The sequence below is a fragment of the Sinocyclocheilus rhinocerous genome, unplaced genomic scaffold, assembly GCF_001515625.1.
Source record: "Sinocyclocheilus rhinocerous isolate Xijiao unplaced genomic scaffold, SAMN03320098_v1.1 scaffold140, whole genome shotgun sequence".
In the NCBI taxonomy this organism is placed as follows: domain Eukaryota; kingdom Metazoa; phylum Chordata; class Actinopteri; order Cypriniformes; family Cyprinidae; genus Sinocyclocheilus; species Sinocyclocheilus rhinocerous.
In genome coordinates this window covers 3,875,872-3,893,193 of record NW_015642053.1, presented here as the reverse complement: position 1 = coordinate 3,893,193, position 17,322 = coordinate 3,875,872, and the positions used below count along the sequence as shown (strand labels likewise).

At 38.6% G+C, this 17,322-nt stretch overlaps 1 protein-coding gene across 1 annotated transcript in view; it reads left to right on the top strand.

Moving 5' to 3' along the window:
- The window catches only part of LOC107755545 (actin filament-associated protein 1-like 2), a 35,000-nt gene extending 17,894 nt beyond the window's left edge, over positions 1-17,106 (top strand). The window contains exons 4-19 of the mRNA XM_016572415.1: positions 997-1,076; positions 7,218-7,329; positions 8,841-9,049; positions 9,803-9,982; positions 10,073-10,150; positions 10,273-10,357; positions 11,145-11,240; positions 11,326-11,537; positions 12,349-12,494; positions 12,818-12,932; positions 13,151-13,357; positions 14,212-14,503; positions 14,653-14,826; positions 15,031-15,218; positions 15,605-15,757; positions 16,476-17,106. Of these exons, the coding sequence (XP_016427901.1) occupies positions 997-1,076; positions 7,218-7,329; positions 8,841-9,049; positions 9,803-9,982; positions 10,073-10,150; positions 10,273-10,357; positions 11,145-11,240; positions 11,326-11,537; positions 12,349-12,494; positions 12,818-12,932; positions 13,151-13,357; positions 14,212-14,503; positions 14,653-14,826; positions 15,031-15,218; positions 15,605-15,757; positions 16,476-16,502 (2,354 nt within the window). The 3' untranslated portion in view covers positions 16,503-17,106. The remainder of the gene's footprint in view (positions 1-996; positions 1,077-7,217; positions 7,330-8,840; positions 9,050-9,802; positions 9,983-10,072; positions 10,151-10,272; positions 10,358-11,144; positions 11,241-11,325; positions 11,538-12,348; positions 12,495-12,817; positions 12,933-13,150; positions 13,358-14,211; positions 14,504-14,652; positions 14,827-15,030; positions 15,219-15,604; positions 15,758-16,475) is intronic.
- The last annotated feature ends 216 nt before the right edge of the window (positions 17,107-17,322 follow it).

The window sequence follows — 17,322 nt, the reverse complement described above, 5'->3', positions numbered from 1 at the left end:
ATATCTGTTTACATCTCCAAACAATCATTTTGCCATTAATTTTTGTTTGCACAATGAGTCTGACAACAGCCAGAGATCTGATCTCATCATCATCCATTCTGTCTGGAATGACATGAAGAAACAGAACAAACTGAGACAAACTAAATCCAGAAGAACTGTGGCAACTTCTCCAAGATGCTTCAAGAAACCTACCTGCAAAGCTGCAGTACTGTTAAAAGTTTTAGGCACTTGTGTCAAAATGCTGTAAAATGAGGATGCTGTTAAAAATAATGTCAGAAATAGATTTTCTTTATCAATTAACTTCTATTAACTAAATTAAATCAACATTTGGTGTGACCATCCTTTGCGTTTAAAGCAGCTTTTGCCCTAGATGCACTTGTGCATAGTTTTTCAGGTAGCTTTGCAGGTAGGTCTCTTGAAGCATCTTGGAGAAGTTGCCACAGTTCTTCTGGATTTAGTCTGTCTCGGTTTGTTCTGTTTCTTCATGTCATTCCTGACACATTACAGCAAAAGATAGAAATAACTGATTTAAAACCATTTTTCGCTGGTGAAAATACTAGTGTTCTAATAATTTTGGTCACCACTGTAAGTGGTGTGGATAAATCGAATTTCAGTGAAAAGCAGCACTTCATGGTGTCTTGACTCTTTGGTGACTCTTAGCCCTTGCTGTGCGGGTTTGGTATTCGCCTTGCGTTCCTACGGCAACCCAGATGTTACCGTTTGGAAAGGAAGTCGAAGGAATGTCTGATGGGAAGCCACTGAATATGGCCATCAGCTCTAAGAGACTGCCGCAGGCTATGCAATGTTACCAGAGCTGAGCCGCTAGCATATGCAAACAGTGGTAGATGAACAACAGAATTAATATGTTTACTTGTTGCTTGCAAGCACAGCTGTTCAATGCTTCTAATTGCTGCACTTGATGAATGCTTTGAGAAGTCTTCAATCTATTTATTAACAGCCACTTTTGTTCTGTGTGAAAATCAATATGCTCCTCAGACTACAGACCAGAAGCCAATGGAGAACCATGTAAACACATCACTGTGAAGAACCCACCAGAGCCTCCACCTCCCAGACCAGTAAGTGACTCATTTCAACTTCATTTAAACATTATTTACAGAATGACAAAGATGCGAAAGGTTAGAAAAACACAGATTCATTTCACACTAAGTTTGTTTTGAAATGCTAGCATGACACCAGTGTTGGGTAATGCATTACAAATAATGCAAGTTATGTAATCAGATTACGTAGATTACAGTAACGCAGTACTTTTAAATTGACAACAAAATATCTGAGTTACTTTTTCAAGTGATTAATGCAAGTTACTTTGTTTTTCCATTTATTGACTGACATATCTCCTGACCCCGTGTTGAGAAAAATTGGGAGTGAAGTGCTGAGGCACTTCCTTCTGCCTCAGTAAAAGGGTGAGAGTAAAGGGGTGTGACAGGGCCCTTACAGTTGCCCATGTATTAAAAAACAAATAAGCAAGCCCAGCCCAGGTGACAAAAAGTAACACAATAGTAACATACCAAGTTACTTTCCATAAAAAGTAACTAAGTAACACAATTAGTTACATTTAATAAAGTTACGCAGTATTGTAATGCATTACTTTTAAAAGAAACTTTCGCCAACACAAATGCAACACTATATATAATCTACTATTAGGGTTGGGCAATACAGTATATATAGAATAGTCAAGCTATGTTTGCATTTATTTTCTGTGCATATCACAATTATTTTAACACACTTTTTTAGTGCTTTTCAATTAATTGATTCATAATTCAAATATTCAGTGATTGAGGAATCTGTGATTTAGTAATTCAAGAATCAATGATTTGTTTACATCATCACTAACAAATGTTCATGGAAGTCTGGACGTAGCATTTTTTTCATGTATTAAAATATTTAAGTTAAATATATGTTGCTTAATATTTCTTTTATTGGTTCATGTAAAGGTGCATAATTTAAAATATTATATTTCTATATTATTATTATTATTATTATTATTATTATTATTATGTTATTTTTCACTGTGTGAATAACATTATTATTTTTAACTAGATTTGTACTTTATTTTACATAAACATTAAATATTTTGATTCTATTTAATTGCAGTTTGGTTAAAAGAAGCCATAACAGAGTAAATACATATTGATGAATATAATCAATATACATAAAAAATATAGCTATGTATGTATTTTCATTTAGCTATATCTGCCTTTCAATCTCACTACCTACAATGCAAGACACTGTGGTCCTGCTGTCATTTATTATCTACTGTTTACTTTCATTTTGACCACATATTTGTTATGTATCTGTTTCCCACGCTCAGAAAAAAATGGCTGTGTGTTTTTGTTTATAAGCCACAAAGTAGCCAAATAACTAGTCGATAATGAAGCCTGCCTTGATTAGAAACAGTAATTCTCCTAAAAGATAACATGCTCATTTTCATCAAATGATAGAAATACAAGTAAGGAAGCAAAAGCGTGGAGTCACTGCGTTGAAATACTTTGTAACTCCTGTATCTGCTGTGGGAGTCTGCAGTTGGTCAGACATACAGACAGACAGGAGGATGGAGAGTATTAGAGCTCTCCAGTGAGAAGTCTTTGAACTTCAGACCCATCTGCGGGATGCTGGGGCTGATTAACAGCAGCTGCACAAGCGATCGGGGAGCTGTTTATAGAGGCTAGAGAACCGCAGTTAGAGCATGGACACGTGTGCGTGTGCATACTGTAAGTGTGGGAACAAGAAACGTTAGGCCTATTTATTTATTGCGTGTCTCTCATTTGCCGTTGACAGTATGCAAAGAGACAGTTGCTTTTATTTACTGTTTAGAACATTAGATGAATTTGTGCATTTAAATAATTAAAGGGAAATATTGTCATCAAAAATGAAAATTCTGTCATCATTTACTCAATCGTGTGTTGTTCTAAACCTGTATGACTTTCTTTTTTTAAAGGAGATATTTTGAAGAATATAGAAAACAGTGTACAGTGCATTTAAAAAAAAAAGTATTTTGTGCTCAACAGAAGAAAGAAAGTCATACAGGTTTGAAACACTTTGTAATATACCGTTCCTTTAATTACGATTGCAAATAAAATAACAGATTGATCTGCAGTCCCTACGGTGGATAATTAGCCTCTACTGAATCTTCTTCCACACATTGCACTTTGGCGTCCATCTCCAGGGCTTCCTCTGCATCACGTTCCTGCTGTGCATCTGTGCTCTTAGGCAGTCTGAGTAAGCAAGTCCAAAGCGAGCCACTTTTTGGAAAACCCGTCATCTGTCTACGAGGCTTCCACTTGTCACCGCAAATTACATATTCCAGGGTCAAACTGCGGTTGACGGTGAACGCAGAGTTCCCCCTCACCATAGCCGTGAAGAGGGCGCCCCTGCTATTGACGTAGTGTCCTGGCATGGCCGTCCATTGACCCGTAGTGATGTTGTAGCAGTCCATGAGGCAGCGCAGGAAGTCATCACAGGGGCCGTTCCTTATGACATACAGGTTGTCGCCATGAGCCACCATGCAGTGTCCGTAACTCTGAGGCTTGACCATAGTGGTGACCAGCGTCCATTTGTCATTTTTAGGTGCATATTCATAAATGTCCGTAGTATCTGGTGGCTTCCAGAAACACACAAATATCCTACGCCTGCCAACAGCACTAGCCGCCGCAGCCACCGAACGAGGTGCGTGCTTGCAAAATGTCCATGCGCCCGTAGAAACGTCACACGCTTCTACCGAGGACATGATCCTTTTGTCAAATTCACCTCCGATGGCGTACAAATGTCCGTTGTGACCCACCAGGGTAAAGTTATACCTAGACTGCTGAGGACCATCGAACACATTCCAAGTGTTGGAATCTGTGTCATAACAGAAGCTCAAGTCGACCGTTTCCTTGCTAACTCCTCGCACTCCTCCAACGATATACAGTCGGTTCTCCACAACAGCCACCCCGGCCATAGAGGTGCTGGCGTCTGTTGGTAGATCAGTCAGATATTTCCAAGCACCCGGTTTCTCATCGAGGTAAAACACCGTCCTGTAGCAGTCCTGCAGAATCTTCATGGATGGCGAATGAGTCCCTAGAGCGACAAACGATGCTGGTGAATGCGACTCAACGCAGCAGATCAGCTCTTCTGGAAGTGCCTCGAGAGCATCTTGCACGTCGCTATAAGCATCACGAATGAACACAGCAGCGCTGTGAAACAACCTCCACAAGCCGTACACCGCTGCTGTGTGGTACAGAAGAATGCAGTTGTCGGTATCAAGAAGGTCTATCAAGTGCTGGACCAGGACGTCGACTTGGAGGAAGGCCGCACACTCGGCAGCCTCCACGATCTCGTCTGGGTCTCTTATAGCAGGGCACTCACCCCTGGAAACTGCCATGGCGATGAGGAAACCCCTGGCTTTCAAGCCTCCCTGCAGGTGCAACTCGTTCAGCTGACTGTCCTTCATCCCAGAGCGGAAGAGAGCACGGAAATACTCACAGTTCTGCCCCAGGACAGCCCTGTCTATGGTGAAAACGCTCTCTTCAACCCGTACTCTTAGAATTCCAGTGGACTCTTCAACTTGTTTTTCACTTTCGTCCATGCTTTGACCCAAACTGCAAGGGGGCCCCATAACACCTCTCTCCTGCCTGTTTGTACCCAGATTACTCTGTTCATGAACTACAAAGTTAGACTTCGAGTCAGTTAGTGTTTCTGTTTGGATTTGACTTGTAAACAGAAGTGTGCACACGCTGCAGTCTCACAGCTACTTGCTGGACTGAAAATAGCAACACACTAAAATAGCATTGAGGCCACAGACTTCAAAATAGTAGTGGTTAATGATCAGCACTAATGCTACAAAAAAAGTTCCAATGTAATTATGAATTAATGGAGTTTAGATTAAGTTGATTTGATTAAACAATTGAATTAAATAATTATGCTGTTATTTTTTCCCGTAGTTGACTTATAATGATTTTAATAAAGACAGAAACCCATAAATGAAGTGATGACAGTAGTTCAGAAAGCCACTCCTGTTTTTAATAAGACTAAAAAGATTATTTTCCTTCAGTACCCTCTCTACCTCAGAAGTGTTTTGGCCCTGGTGAGTTTTTTTTTCTTCACTGGATTTTTGGCATGGGAACGGGGGGATTTTCCATGTTCTGGGTGTTCTTTTGGTCTCTTGCCCACTTGAATTTTTTGCTTTTTGTCCCAAAGACTGGTTCTTTGTCATTATTTATGTCTTACTCTTGAAATGTTTCCTATATAGACTAAATTTTTTTCTTTAACTCTTTTTTTTTTAAAGGAGAATATGGTGTGATTTGTGGATTAGATTATGAAAACAAGCCTTGGGTGGAGTTCAGTCTCGACTTACAGTACTAAGATTTTAGGATTTGTCTTTTACTCACAGTGATTTTTATAGCATATAAACAGATACCACTTTTGTCCTGTTGATACTGGGATGTGGACATGGTCTTGACATTCAGCAGTGGCCGGAGAAGAAGTGATACAAAGTTGTAGCCTTCCCTGAAATGCCTTCACTTTCTTTTTAATCATTGTCAGATGCCTGAGGACTCAGCACACTGTTTTCTGTTTCAGAGATTTTATGTTGAGTGTCAGAAGAGCGAGGGCGGGATGAAGCGAAAAATGTGGGGGTTGTGAGTTGGGGTTGATGTGAGAAAAACAATACTTTCTACACAGTTCAATCGACATGTTCCTTCTCTTTTGGGCTGCTCTTATTTTCCCACCAAAACCCTAATATATTTTGTTGGTCACTTTACATTTGAGATCACATAACTCTTTGACTCTCGTTCTGCATGACTTATTGAAGCGGAGCCTCTAGCAAGCTTTTGCATTCAACTTCCTGTGTCCTTGACATCCAGTTGTTTATATACATGCCTTGCCATCACTTAGCCTGCCTGCTCGCCTCACTTCTGCTTTCGAGAAGCACAAGCACGTCATGTCAAACAGGAGGTTTCAATCCAGCCACTTAGTATAAAGTTTAATGCAGGCAAGAGGAGATTTTCCCAGCCGTCTGTCTGTAACCTCTTGTCATCATTCAACTTTATGGTTCACAAGCTACCGCTAGCCCTAATCAGCCCTGTGTGTGTGTGTGTGTCATGAGGAGAGGATCAGTGTTCAGTTTGCCCAGGGGCTGTCATTGCATTGTGGGTATCAGTGGGGAATTTAGTAATGTTATGAACTGGCTGATTTGGGAAACCTCATCGCTAGCTCCACACCCTTTTAAAACCATTACTCCTGCAGGCAAACACGTGTGGAATTCCTTTTCAAGCTGAGCAGGGCTGAGGTCAGAGAGAGAGATCAGTTTCGAGGAAGAATCGCCCTTCGGTCAGAAAGAAAAGCCCTCATGAAAGACAGGTGCAGAAACGACTAGTTAAGCTCATCTCAATCCCTCTATTTGATTCATTACATGGGAGTGTGTTAGAGATGTTCAGCTTGGATACAGTCTCTGTGCTGGTGTACTTTGCACATTGTGTTTATGAAGTCTGCTGAAAAGATCAGCATAGGTTTCCATGCTGGATCAGGCTGGTTTATGATGGTTTATTGGTGGTCTAGCTCCAGCATAGTCATGCAGTTAATCAGCAAAACGTGGGTAGTTAAGCTAGTTGACCAGCATGGTGTGGTGAAGCTGGCTGATCAAGGATGTCTTGCCTGTCGTTCCTTCCTGAAATTGACTTGTTTTCTTTTTACACATTCCTGATCTTTTATTCTAATACTACATTAGATAACTATTTTTAATCACACTTTATTTTAAGGTCCAATTCTCGCCATTAACATTCATTAACTACAACTTTTGCCTCAATAAACTCCTAATTTGCTGCTTATTAATAGTTAGTAGGGTAGTTGTTAAGTTTAGGTATTGGGTAGGATTAGTGATGTAGAATATGGTAATGCAGAATATGTGCTTTATACGTACTAATAAACAGACAATATGTTAATAATAGGCATGCTAATAAGCAAGTAGTAAATAGTGAGAGTTGGTCCCTATACAGACTTACTTTTTTATTTACTCTTTAATTGAATTTCATTTTTAAAATATATTTATTTAATAAAAATCACATTCAGGAGACCAGCATCCAATGTAACAGCATTTTCAATAGAAAAAACATAAAAGTGGCATTATAATTCAATGAAATAATCAGTATGTTGACATAATGTTATCTTTTTCTCTCTTATGTTAATTATCTTTCTCTTTTTTCTCATTCTTTTTATCTCAGTGCAACATGGGAAGGGAGCCGTTTCCTCTTCCACCACCTCCTGCTGCTGCGTGTATAGAGACTGAAAGTTACTATGAAGATCCACAACCGTATGATCCTATTAGCATCAATGGTACGTCTCAAATTGGGTCCAAAGTTGACCTAAATACACATTATCTTCTATGGTTTATTCTTTACTTTGACGTTCATGTCAAGCCATTTATAACCTGGTTAAAAAAAAGGATATTTCCAAAGATTAGGTTAGTGATTTGTGACTTTTTATTTTCCTCAACATTGTCCTTTTCACTTTTGTCTTACGAGAGGCAACCTGTGGTCATTGAGTGCTCTGTTTTAGCTCCGTCCCACTGTAGTCTACAGCTTTACTGTGATACAGAGAAGCCTGCGGGCAGGGAGCGCAGAAAACAGTGATGGTCTTTGTTCAACGGTAGCCGGTTCTCTGGCTCTGGGCACACAGTGACGGAACATTGACCGTGAGCCCAGGAAATGGGGCCAACAGTGATGGGGCACTTGGCTGGGGTTGCAGAGTTCAGCCCAGCGAGGGGACAACCATTTACAATATTCTTCAGAAGATGACGTCTCTTCTTGGTCAAAGGATACAGAGGCATTAGCATGCAGCTGTGCTGTGTAAAATCAACACACAAGGGCTGTGCATGGCCAAAATCTGATGTTTCGGCAGCTATCAAGCCAAGCCTCATGGTTTAGGATGAGTGAATTTCTACATGGATACGTTTTGACAGTGATGAAACCCTAAAATAATACAAGCAGTAATGCTGCTGGTTGCATAAAAACCACAAGACACAAATATTTAGTGCAGCCCCAAAATATCAGTATTGCAATACTAATGAACATTTCTCATGCATCAAACGCACTTGTTTACTCTTCCTGTTTCTTTCATGTGACATGTAAGCCACATAAGGTTTCACTATCTACAGCTTCTCACCTGATCTTTTTTTCTCTTCCTCCCTTATTGCATTTCCCCTTTTATTGTCCTCCTGTGTTTCTATAGATTTTGGGTGCTTTGCCATCATCACAGGGGTCAGGAAGCGCATAGAAGCGTCAAACAGTGAGGTCTATGCTGTGATCACTCGGGGTATCTATCTCTGTTTCTCTCAGTGTACATCAAGAGAGAAAAACAATCAAACAGCACTAACTTTATAGGCTGCGGTGAAGTGCACGGCTCTGAGAAAACCTCATTGTTTGATGCATCCAGGCTCAAGGCTGCTGACTTTGCATGTGCTTGCTTGCTTAAGAGCATGCCTGCCATATTCATGATGTACTCTTACTTCTCTGTGCCCCAAAGCTCTCAGAAATACCTTTATCTAGACTAAACTATGTAGACAAACCAATTAAAAAACAATCATTCCCCCCCATCATGTTCTGATTTACTAATCCTCATCTTGTTCCTTTTGTTTTCCACGGAAGAAACTCACACAGGACTGAAAAAACAGAACATTTTTGAGTTACAATTCTCTCACACAATGCTAAATTCAACAGAATTTGTAGGGAATTACTTGCTATTTAGAGGATTTTTACTTTCTTTTATCCCAGTGCACTGGCAATGAACAATGAGACCAGCCTCGCCTTCTTTGCTTATTGATTCATATACACATTTCGCATTTACAGAAGATACAGAACCAGTGAGCAGTTCGTACGAGTCCTATGATGAGGAAGAAGTGACGAAGGGTAAGTCCACTGCGCAGCACCAGTGGCCGTCTCCTGAGGCATCCATCGAGCTAATGAAAGATGCACGCATCTGTGCCTTCCTCTGGAGGAAGAAGTGGCTCGGCCAGTGGGCTAAACAGCTGTGTGTCATCCGCGAACATCGTCTCTTGGTATGTGACATCATTGCTTATGTCAGTGACACCCATTTCCCACCCATAGCTCATCTATGATATGAATGTGTACACAGAATGTTTACACGTATTACTAATACTAGCAGTAATTATTTACTTAAATGTTTGCTTTCAACTTTAATATTCCTTTCAAACAGACAATTTAGTCAACATAAATAAAAATGACCATATTTACTTTCTTAATGCACATTACTGGTCTACCTGTGTATGGTTTATTGTTGCACATAATTATGAAGAATACAAGTTTGTCTTTTTGTAATCTTTAATCAAAATGTAATAACTTACGCCACCCCTGAAGTGACTTTATTTGGATGGTGTCACCAAGACCTCTTAAAGTCATCCACCTCTCATGGACCATTTCATGATTCAGTCAATTTTCAGTGGAAAAAAAAAATCAAGTTCCACCCATAAAAATCCTCAAAAATGTCTCATTACAGAAGAAAAATGGGATGCAACCATTTTGCACCTAACATTTACATTTATGCATTTGGCAGATGCTGACTTAAACTGCATTGAAGCTATACATTTTATCAGTGCATGCAGTTATTGTGAATCGCACCCATGACCTTGGCGTTGCTAGCATCATGATCAATTTTTGCTACAAAAATGTTTTATGTTGACATTTACTAGCACTAGTGGAATATCCACGATTTTTAATAAAGCTCTATTAGGAATAATATTTAATTAAAATAGTCAGTGTCTGATTTTTTTTTTTAATGCTACTGTGTTCAGTGCTACAAAAGCTCAAAGGATCAGACTCCACTGCTGGATATCAGTCTGCTGGGCTGCAGTGTTGTCTACAAAGAGAAACAAACTAAGAGGAAAGAGCACAAGCTAAAAATAACCCCACTGGGTGGAGAAGCCATCGTCCTGGGACTGCAGAGCAAAGAGCAGGCTGAACAATGGCTAAAGGTGAGGGCCAATGGGGTCTGGCCCATATAGATGAATAATCAGTGTTCTGTTTGTGCAGACATTGTTTATAGCCTTTCATCTTTATTCAAGGTTATTCAAGAAATTAGTCCGAAGAATACTGCAGGATCTGCTGATGTAACTGACTCTCCAACACTCATCTGTACTAAGGTATGATAGATTGGGGTTTATTCTCTGATTGATTTATGTATGAAACTCTGTCTAATTTTGGGTGGACTTTTCATAAAGTAGTCTGTATCATGTTAAGCTTAAAAGTTCTGCCTTTCTGGCAGGGTGAGCAAAGCGAGAGATATTCAGTGGCGTCTGAGAGTGGCAGCAGCACAGACAGTCACGCAGAGAACCTGGAGAACAAAGATGGTGAGAGTGGACCATTGCAGCAATTCTTAGGTGTCTGTTTGCTTGACTACACTGGAAGTGACTTGAAGTTGTCTAAACTGGTAGAGTTGAAGATGCTTGTCACCTCAGAATGTTGCTTAACCATGAACCAATCAGCTGTATAATCAGTTGCAGACTTGACTGCAGCATCAATACAAATACAGTTGATAACTTTGTATACCTGTTATTTTCAATGGAAATACATTGATATAAGAATAAAAAATGCATCATGATAATTAGAAACGAGGCGATCAACTAAAGTTGTAATACCTCACCAGGCACTTCCAGAGTAGAAAGCTTAATTGATTATAGTGTGTATATATGCATCATATACAAGTTCAAAACGTTGGGGTCAGTATTATTTTTTAAGTAATTTCTATACTTTTATTTAGCAGAAATGCATAATATTTTTCAAAATTTACATTGAAGACATGTAACGTTATAAAAGATTTATATATTTTAAAAAAAATTGTTCTTTTGAATTTTATATTCATCAAATATTCCTGGAAAACAAAGTGTATCACGGTTTTCACAAAAATATTAATTGTTTTCAACACTGATATCAAATCAGCATATGAGAAGGATTTCTGAAGGATCATGTGACTCTGAAAACTGGAGTAATGGCTGCTGAAAATTCAGCTTTGCCAACACTGCCATAAATTACATTTTAAATTTATTTTAAATTATAATATTTCACATTATTACTGTAGTAGTTATATTATTGTAATTGTATTTAATATTTACCTTTCAATTGTCATTTAAACTTTAGTTAAGAAGAAATACGGCAAGTTTAGTAACCTTATGAACATTGGAAAAAAGAAGGTTTCCTCTTTGGAAAATCCGGAGAAGACTGTGGATACGTCAGGTAACCAATCATCAATATTATTAGTTGACAAGTTTTAAAAACTTCCACAAAACCTACCATTTTCATCACCTTCTCTTTGTTCCAGGCTACCTAAATGTCCTGGTGAACACTCAGTGGAAAAGCAGGTGGTGCTCAGTGAGGGACAGGCAACTTTGGATCTACAACGACAAAAGCAAGAGCAAAGCGTCCCAGCAGCCAGTGGCTCTGGAGGGGTGCATGGTCCTGCCAGACCCCAGCCCTGAGCACCTGTACTCATTCCGCATCCAAATGCATGGTGAGGAGCTCGCAACCATAGAAGTGAGTAAAGAGAGGTCACTCAAACAAAACGTTTGTGGTGTATAACATCTGTATTAGACAATTGTTTGTTACAGTAAACCAGAAGACCAGAGGTGATTGATTAGTAATTCTTTACACTCTCATAATAAGCCACTGTTTTTCCCAGTCTCACTGTCTGATGCCCTCGTGTATTTTGGCATCAGTCCAACAGCCTGAATGAGATTTCTGAAAACTCCCCTCTCTTTCATTCAGTTCTGGTGTATACAGCTTTGTGTGATTCACAGCTATTTTTTTTATGTAAATAATGGACACTTCCAAATGATATACACTACTGTTCCAAAGTTTGAAGTCTCTTGTGCTCACGAAGCTGCATTTATTTGACCAAAAATATAGAAAAAAACACTAATATTGTGGAATATTTTTACAACTTAACATAACAGATTTCTTTTTTAATATTATGAAAATGCAATTTATTCCTGTGATGGTAAAGCTGAATTTCCAGCAGCCATTACTCCAGTCTTCAGTGTCACATGATCCTTCATAAAACGTTCTAATATGCTGTTTTGCAGCTTAAGAAACATTTCTTAATATTATCTACAGTATGTTGAAAACAGTTGTGCTGCTTAATGTTTTTGCAGAGACTGTGATGCATTTTTTCTGGATTTTTAGATAAATAGATTTTCTTGAGATAGAATATTGATCTGAAATAGAATTTTTTTTATGCATTTTTTTTTTTTTGGCAGATAGTTTTACCAGGCCTAGCTGCACCCGTGAAGATATATGAATATCTTAGGGGGCATCGATGATTAAAAATCCTCCTATTTCCTCTCAGACTAAGTCCTCTGCTGATATGGGCCACTGGCTAGGGCTCATACTGTCACAGACAGGCACCAAAACAGACCCAGAAGATCTCACCTACGACTATGTGAACTCTGAGAGAATATCCAGTATTGTCAATGCTGCCAAGACATCCATGTAGTAAGTTACTTCATGTACATCAGTTGTTATTAAAACAAATAAAAGTATAGTTCACACAAAAATGAACATTTTGTCATCATTTTCTCACCCTCATATGTTGTCACAAACCTGCATGGGTTTCTTCCATGGTGTACAAAAGGAGAAAATTTGAACAATAGCCTTGAGGCTGAGACTGTAAACAGACAAAATGAAATAAAGTATAGCATAAAACACAAATACACCATAAAATTGGCCCATATTACTTATGAATCATATTCATAGTCATATGAGAGGTTTGTTTGCTTTTTTGAGATTTTGGAGCCTGATTTGTTTGTATTTGTCAGTCTAATGCAGAGGAGGTACTCGGAGCCCAACACATACACAGACAGCCCTCCGTCAGACCCTCATACCTGTGATGACATATACGATGATGTACCATCCACAGAGAACGAACAGGAGGTGGGGGAGACACACTTGCCATGCTTTTGTCATTAATCTACAGCACCCACTTTCCTGCAGCTGTGCTTATTTTGATATTGAAGATTCACTAAGCATTCTGCCAAAAATAATAAGAGTGACAGGAAGTCATTGCTGTGACAGTGTTGTGTTTTTGTAACCCTGCAGGCCGTCCAACTTCAATAATGTTTCTCTGATACTGTTGCTCTCTCCGGCTGTAGGAGGTTCAAGAGGTTCAGAATGACAGCGAGGAGGGAACAGCAAGCGGCGAGGAGAACGGGAAGGACAGAGTGTATCTGGATCTGATCCCGGTTCGCTCCTTCCTGCACACGAGCTCGGGCAGAGTGTCACCTCAGACGTCCAACACCGCACAGACAGAGCTCAGTCCCTCAGCTGCTCCCCAGGATGATCAGCTACACCCTAAAGAGGTTAACCATTTTAAAATGTAAAATACATGTTATTAGATCTAAATTTGAGCTATTTATTTATGTATGTTTCATTTCTTTAAATTGACTAATTTTTAATGGAAATCTTTTGCAACATTATAAATGTCTTTTTCATACATTTTAAGCATCCTTGCATTAAATAATTTATAAAAAAAAAAAAAATTACCTGAGCTTAAACTTTTGAACAAGAGTGTATATATACATTTTGCCAGTATGTGCATTCCCTGGTAATTAAATTCATTACCTTGGTGTTGTTAGTGCCAAAATACAAATATTTACTTATTAATAATGATATAAAATTAAATAAAAACGTATACTGCCGTTCAAAAGTTTGGGATCAGTAAGATTTTTAATGTTTTTTAATGATTCTTATGCTCATCAAGGCTGTATTTATTTGATCAAAAATACAGAAAAAAACAGTAATATTGTGAAATAGTATTGCAATTTCTAATATTGGTGTCCTATTTTAATATACTTTAAAATATAATTTATTTCTGTGATGCAGCGCCCAATTTTTATCAGCCATTACTCCAGTCTTCAGTGTCACATGATACTTCAGAAATCATTCTAATATGCTGATTTATTATCAGTGTTGAAACTGTTGTGCTGCTTAATATTTTTTTGGAACCTGTGATACATTTTTTATTTGATTCTTTGATGAATAACGTTTTTTTTTCTGTACATTTAATCAAATAGATACAGCCTTGAGCATAAGAAGCTTCTTTAAAAAAACATTAAAAAATGTACTGATCCCAAACTTTTGAACGGCAGTGTAAATATACAAATATTTTAAAACAAATGTTTAAAACCTTCTATACAATTCTTGTCTAAAACAGAATGAAACAAATGAAACCTCATTACCAAGCAGCACAGAGAACCTCGATCCTCCACCTGTTGCTCCTAGAGTGGACACAGACCCCTCTCCAGCCCCCAATCTGCACGTCCAGACTCAAAGAATCAGTTTCCTCAGTCAGGAAAGCCAAAAGAGGGCCTCTCCCACCTCGATGCCATCCCAAACCCAAACCCTACCCCATACATCTGCACAGACGCCCCAGAGTCCACCTACCTCCAGAGGAAGAGCCGCCAGCACAGATAGATTTCTCGATAAACTCAAATTCTCCCCAGCAGGTGAGGGTCGTCACTTGTAAAACAGACCTACAAAACTTTTATTTATTTACCCTGCTGTGCTTTTCCCAGCCATGCACTCAAGTGAGCATACCTTCAGTATGTGAATGTAGGTTATGACTCAAAGCTCCTACACATTCCCTCATGTTTAGCAGGCCCGGGGTCGGTTGAGGTGAAATTAGGGAAGAACAGGACGGAAGCCGACGTGCGACGTTACACCGACGAGCGAGACCGGCTGGAACGAGAGAGGGAGGAGGTTAAAAACACTCTGGCCACACTGAGGAAAGACAGACGAGAGGTGAAAGAGGAGCTGAGCTCCTGCCAAGGTACTGCAGCGCCACCTATTGGTCATGTTTGGAAATGCCCATGTGTTAAAAGCAGTAGTTTTGATGGTGTTTCAACTTTGTGTTTTCTTTCCATTTTCAAATTGCAATTGTTTTTATATATTACTTGTTAGTTCTGACATACCATAACACCACAATGTCACTTTAAATGTAAAATGCTAATAAATGCTTTTATGGCTTGTATAGACCCTACTCAGCAGGCCTCTCTGGAGGCTCGTCTGAAGCAGATGGAGGAGACGTGTCGTGAGGCGGAGCGTCGGCGAGTGGAGGTGGAGCTTAGCCTGATGGAGGTGAAGGAGAATTTGAGAAAAGTGGAAGCTGGACCCTTTACACTGGGCACCACGGTAGATAGCAGTCTACTGGAAACTTCAACGGTTAGTATGACGACAGCAAATAAGAATTTTTAAATATATAATATATAATTTAAAATATATAAAAACAGAAAGTTATTTTGAATTGTAATATTATTTCACAATCTTACTGTTTTTACTGTGTTGTGTTTTTGATCAAATAAAGGCAGCCTTGGTGAGCATAAGATACATGTTTCAAAAACAAACAAGCAAAAAATAAAAAACTTACCTACTCAAACTTCTGAATAGTAGTGTATAATCTGTTGCAAAACCAAAGGAGCTGCTTACCTGACATAAGCATACTAGGGGGAAATATTCAGTATAGTTAAGAACAAAATTCCACTGTTTATAATAATTCTACTTTTTTTGAGCAACACAAGTCTAGCTGATTATATTGTTGTGTATTCTAGCCCAAGATGGCACCAGTATCCAGCCCTGCTCCAAATACACCCACCAACACCACTAACAATGGAGATTCACCTGTCAACTCCGCCACAGCGCTGAAGAACAGACCCCTGTCCATCATGGCATCCGGCAAAGGAAACGTTCTGCAGAAGGCCAAGGTCAGAGTCCACTTATGCATCCATAGTCCTAACAGAGAGCTTAGCTTTTTGATAACATTTAATACATTTCTCAATCAAAGCAACTATGCACAGAAAAGTACTAATTAACATGATTTTTGGACTTGCACCGTGGCAATTCCATTGCATTCTTTGAAGTACATTAAAGTACCATATGAATAGCAGTATATACACTACCATTTAAAGGTTTGTTTGTTTAAATTTTAAATGTTTTTTACAAAAGTCTCTTATTCTGACCAAGGTTGCCAATTTATTTGGTCAAAAATACAGTAAAAACAGTAATATTGTGAAATATTACTACAAAATAACTGATAACTATCATGTTTTACTACAAAAAAATTTATTCATTGATGGCAAAGCTGAATTTTCAGCAGCCATTTTTTCATCATTCTTTGAAAGTAAAGTTCAAAAGAACAGCATTTATTTGAAATAATTTTTTTGTGTAACAAAGTTAATGTCTTTACTGTCACTTTTGATCAAATGAATGCATTCTTGCTAAATAAAAGCATTAATTTCTTTATTTAAAAAAAGCTTACTTTCCCCCAAACATTTGAACGGTAGTGTATATATAACAATGGTATATGAATATGGTTATGCAAAGTTCTAATGGTATTACTATCTGAAACCATTATCACCACAAGTGTATTCAGTCATTGTTTTTTTTACAATATATTCCTGTTATGTCATTCTCTCTCTGCAGGAGTGGGAGAAAAAATCCACAACCTAGTGGAAGGGAACAGACAGCACAAATTGACTTTTTAGCCAAAGCTCAAAGGACTGCTAAGGCAAATGCTTCAAGCAGGGAGGGAGAGAAAGAGAGGGTGTGTCCAATGACCTGCAGGCTCCGCCTCTCTAACACATCACCCTCCACTCTACCCTGCTTCTCTGCATTCAGAGGCTGAGATGGTACTGGGTACATGCAAGCAGCTGATCCAAGACAATATTTTCTGTTCCCTGCCAAATAACGCCACTGGGCGACAATCGATTTTAAATCTATTCAAATCAATTTTATGTAAGAGAAAGGAAGGGAATAACTGAAATAACTTCCAGTGGTGTGCACATTATTTGATGGATGTTTCACAAGCTTGAGAAGAGACCAAAAAGCAGTTAGGCGAGCTTCGAGAACCACTATTTTTAGATTGAAACATTTAGATTCAAAAATTCATAAATCAGCTATTCTGGTACATTGTAGCTTGGTTCATGTATGCTGGTAACCAAGATGTGAATATATATTACATATCCGTTCAGTGTTTTTGATTTGTTACTGTACGCTAGCTGAAACATGCACTTTTTATTCAAATAAAAGTTTGTACTGACAACAATTCATATTTATGCAAAACCAATAGTTGAGCACAAGGCAACCTGTTTTGAAATGGAAGAAAACTGCATTTTCTCCAGTAGGTGGCACCAAAACAACACTATAAAGTATTTGAGTTAGGCTCAAAAGTTCTGGAAAAAATTTAATAGCTTTACAATAGACAAACATACCACTGTAGTTAAAACAAAATAAATATGCTAAAAAACGTAAGCCTCTAACATGAGGCTTT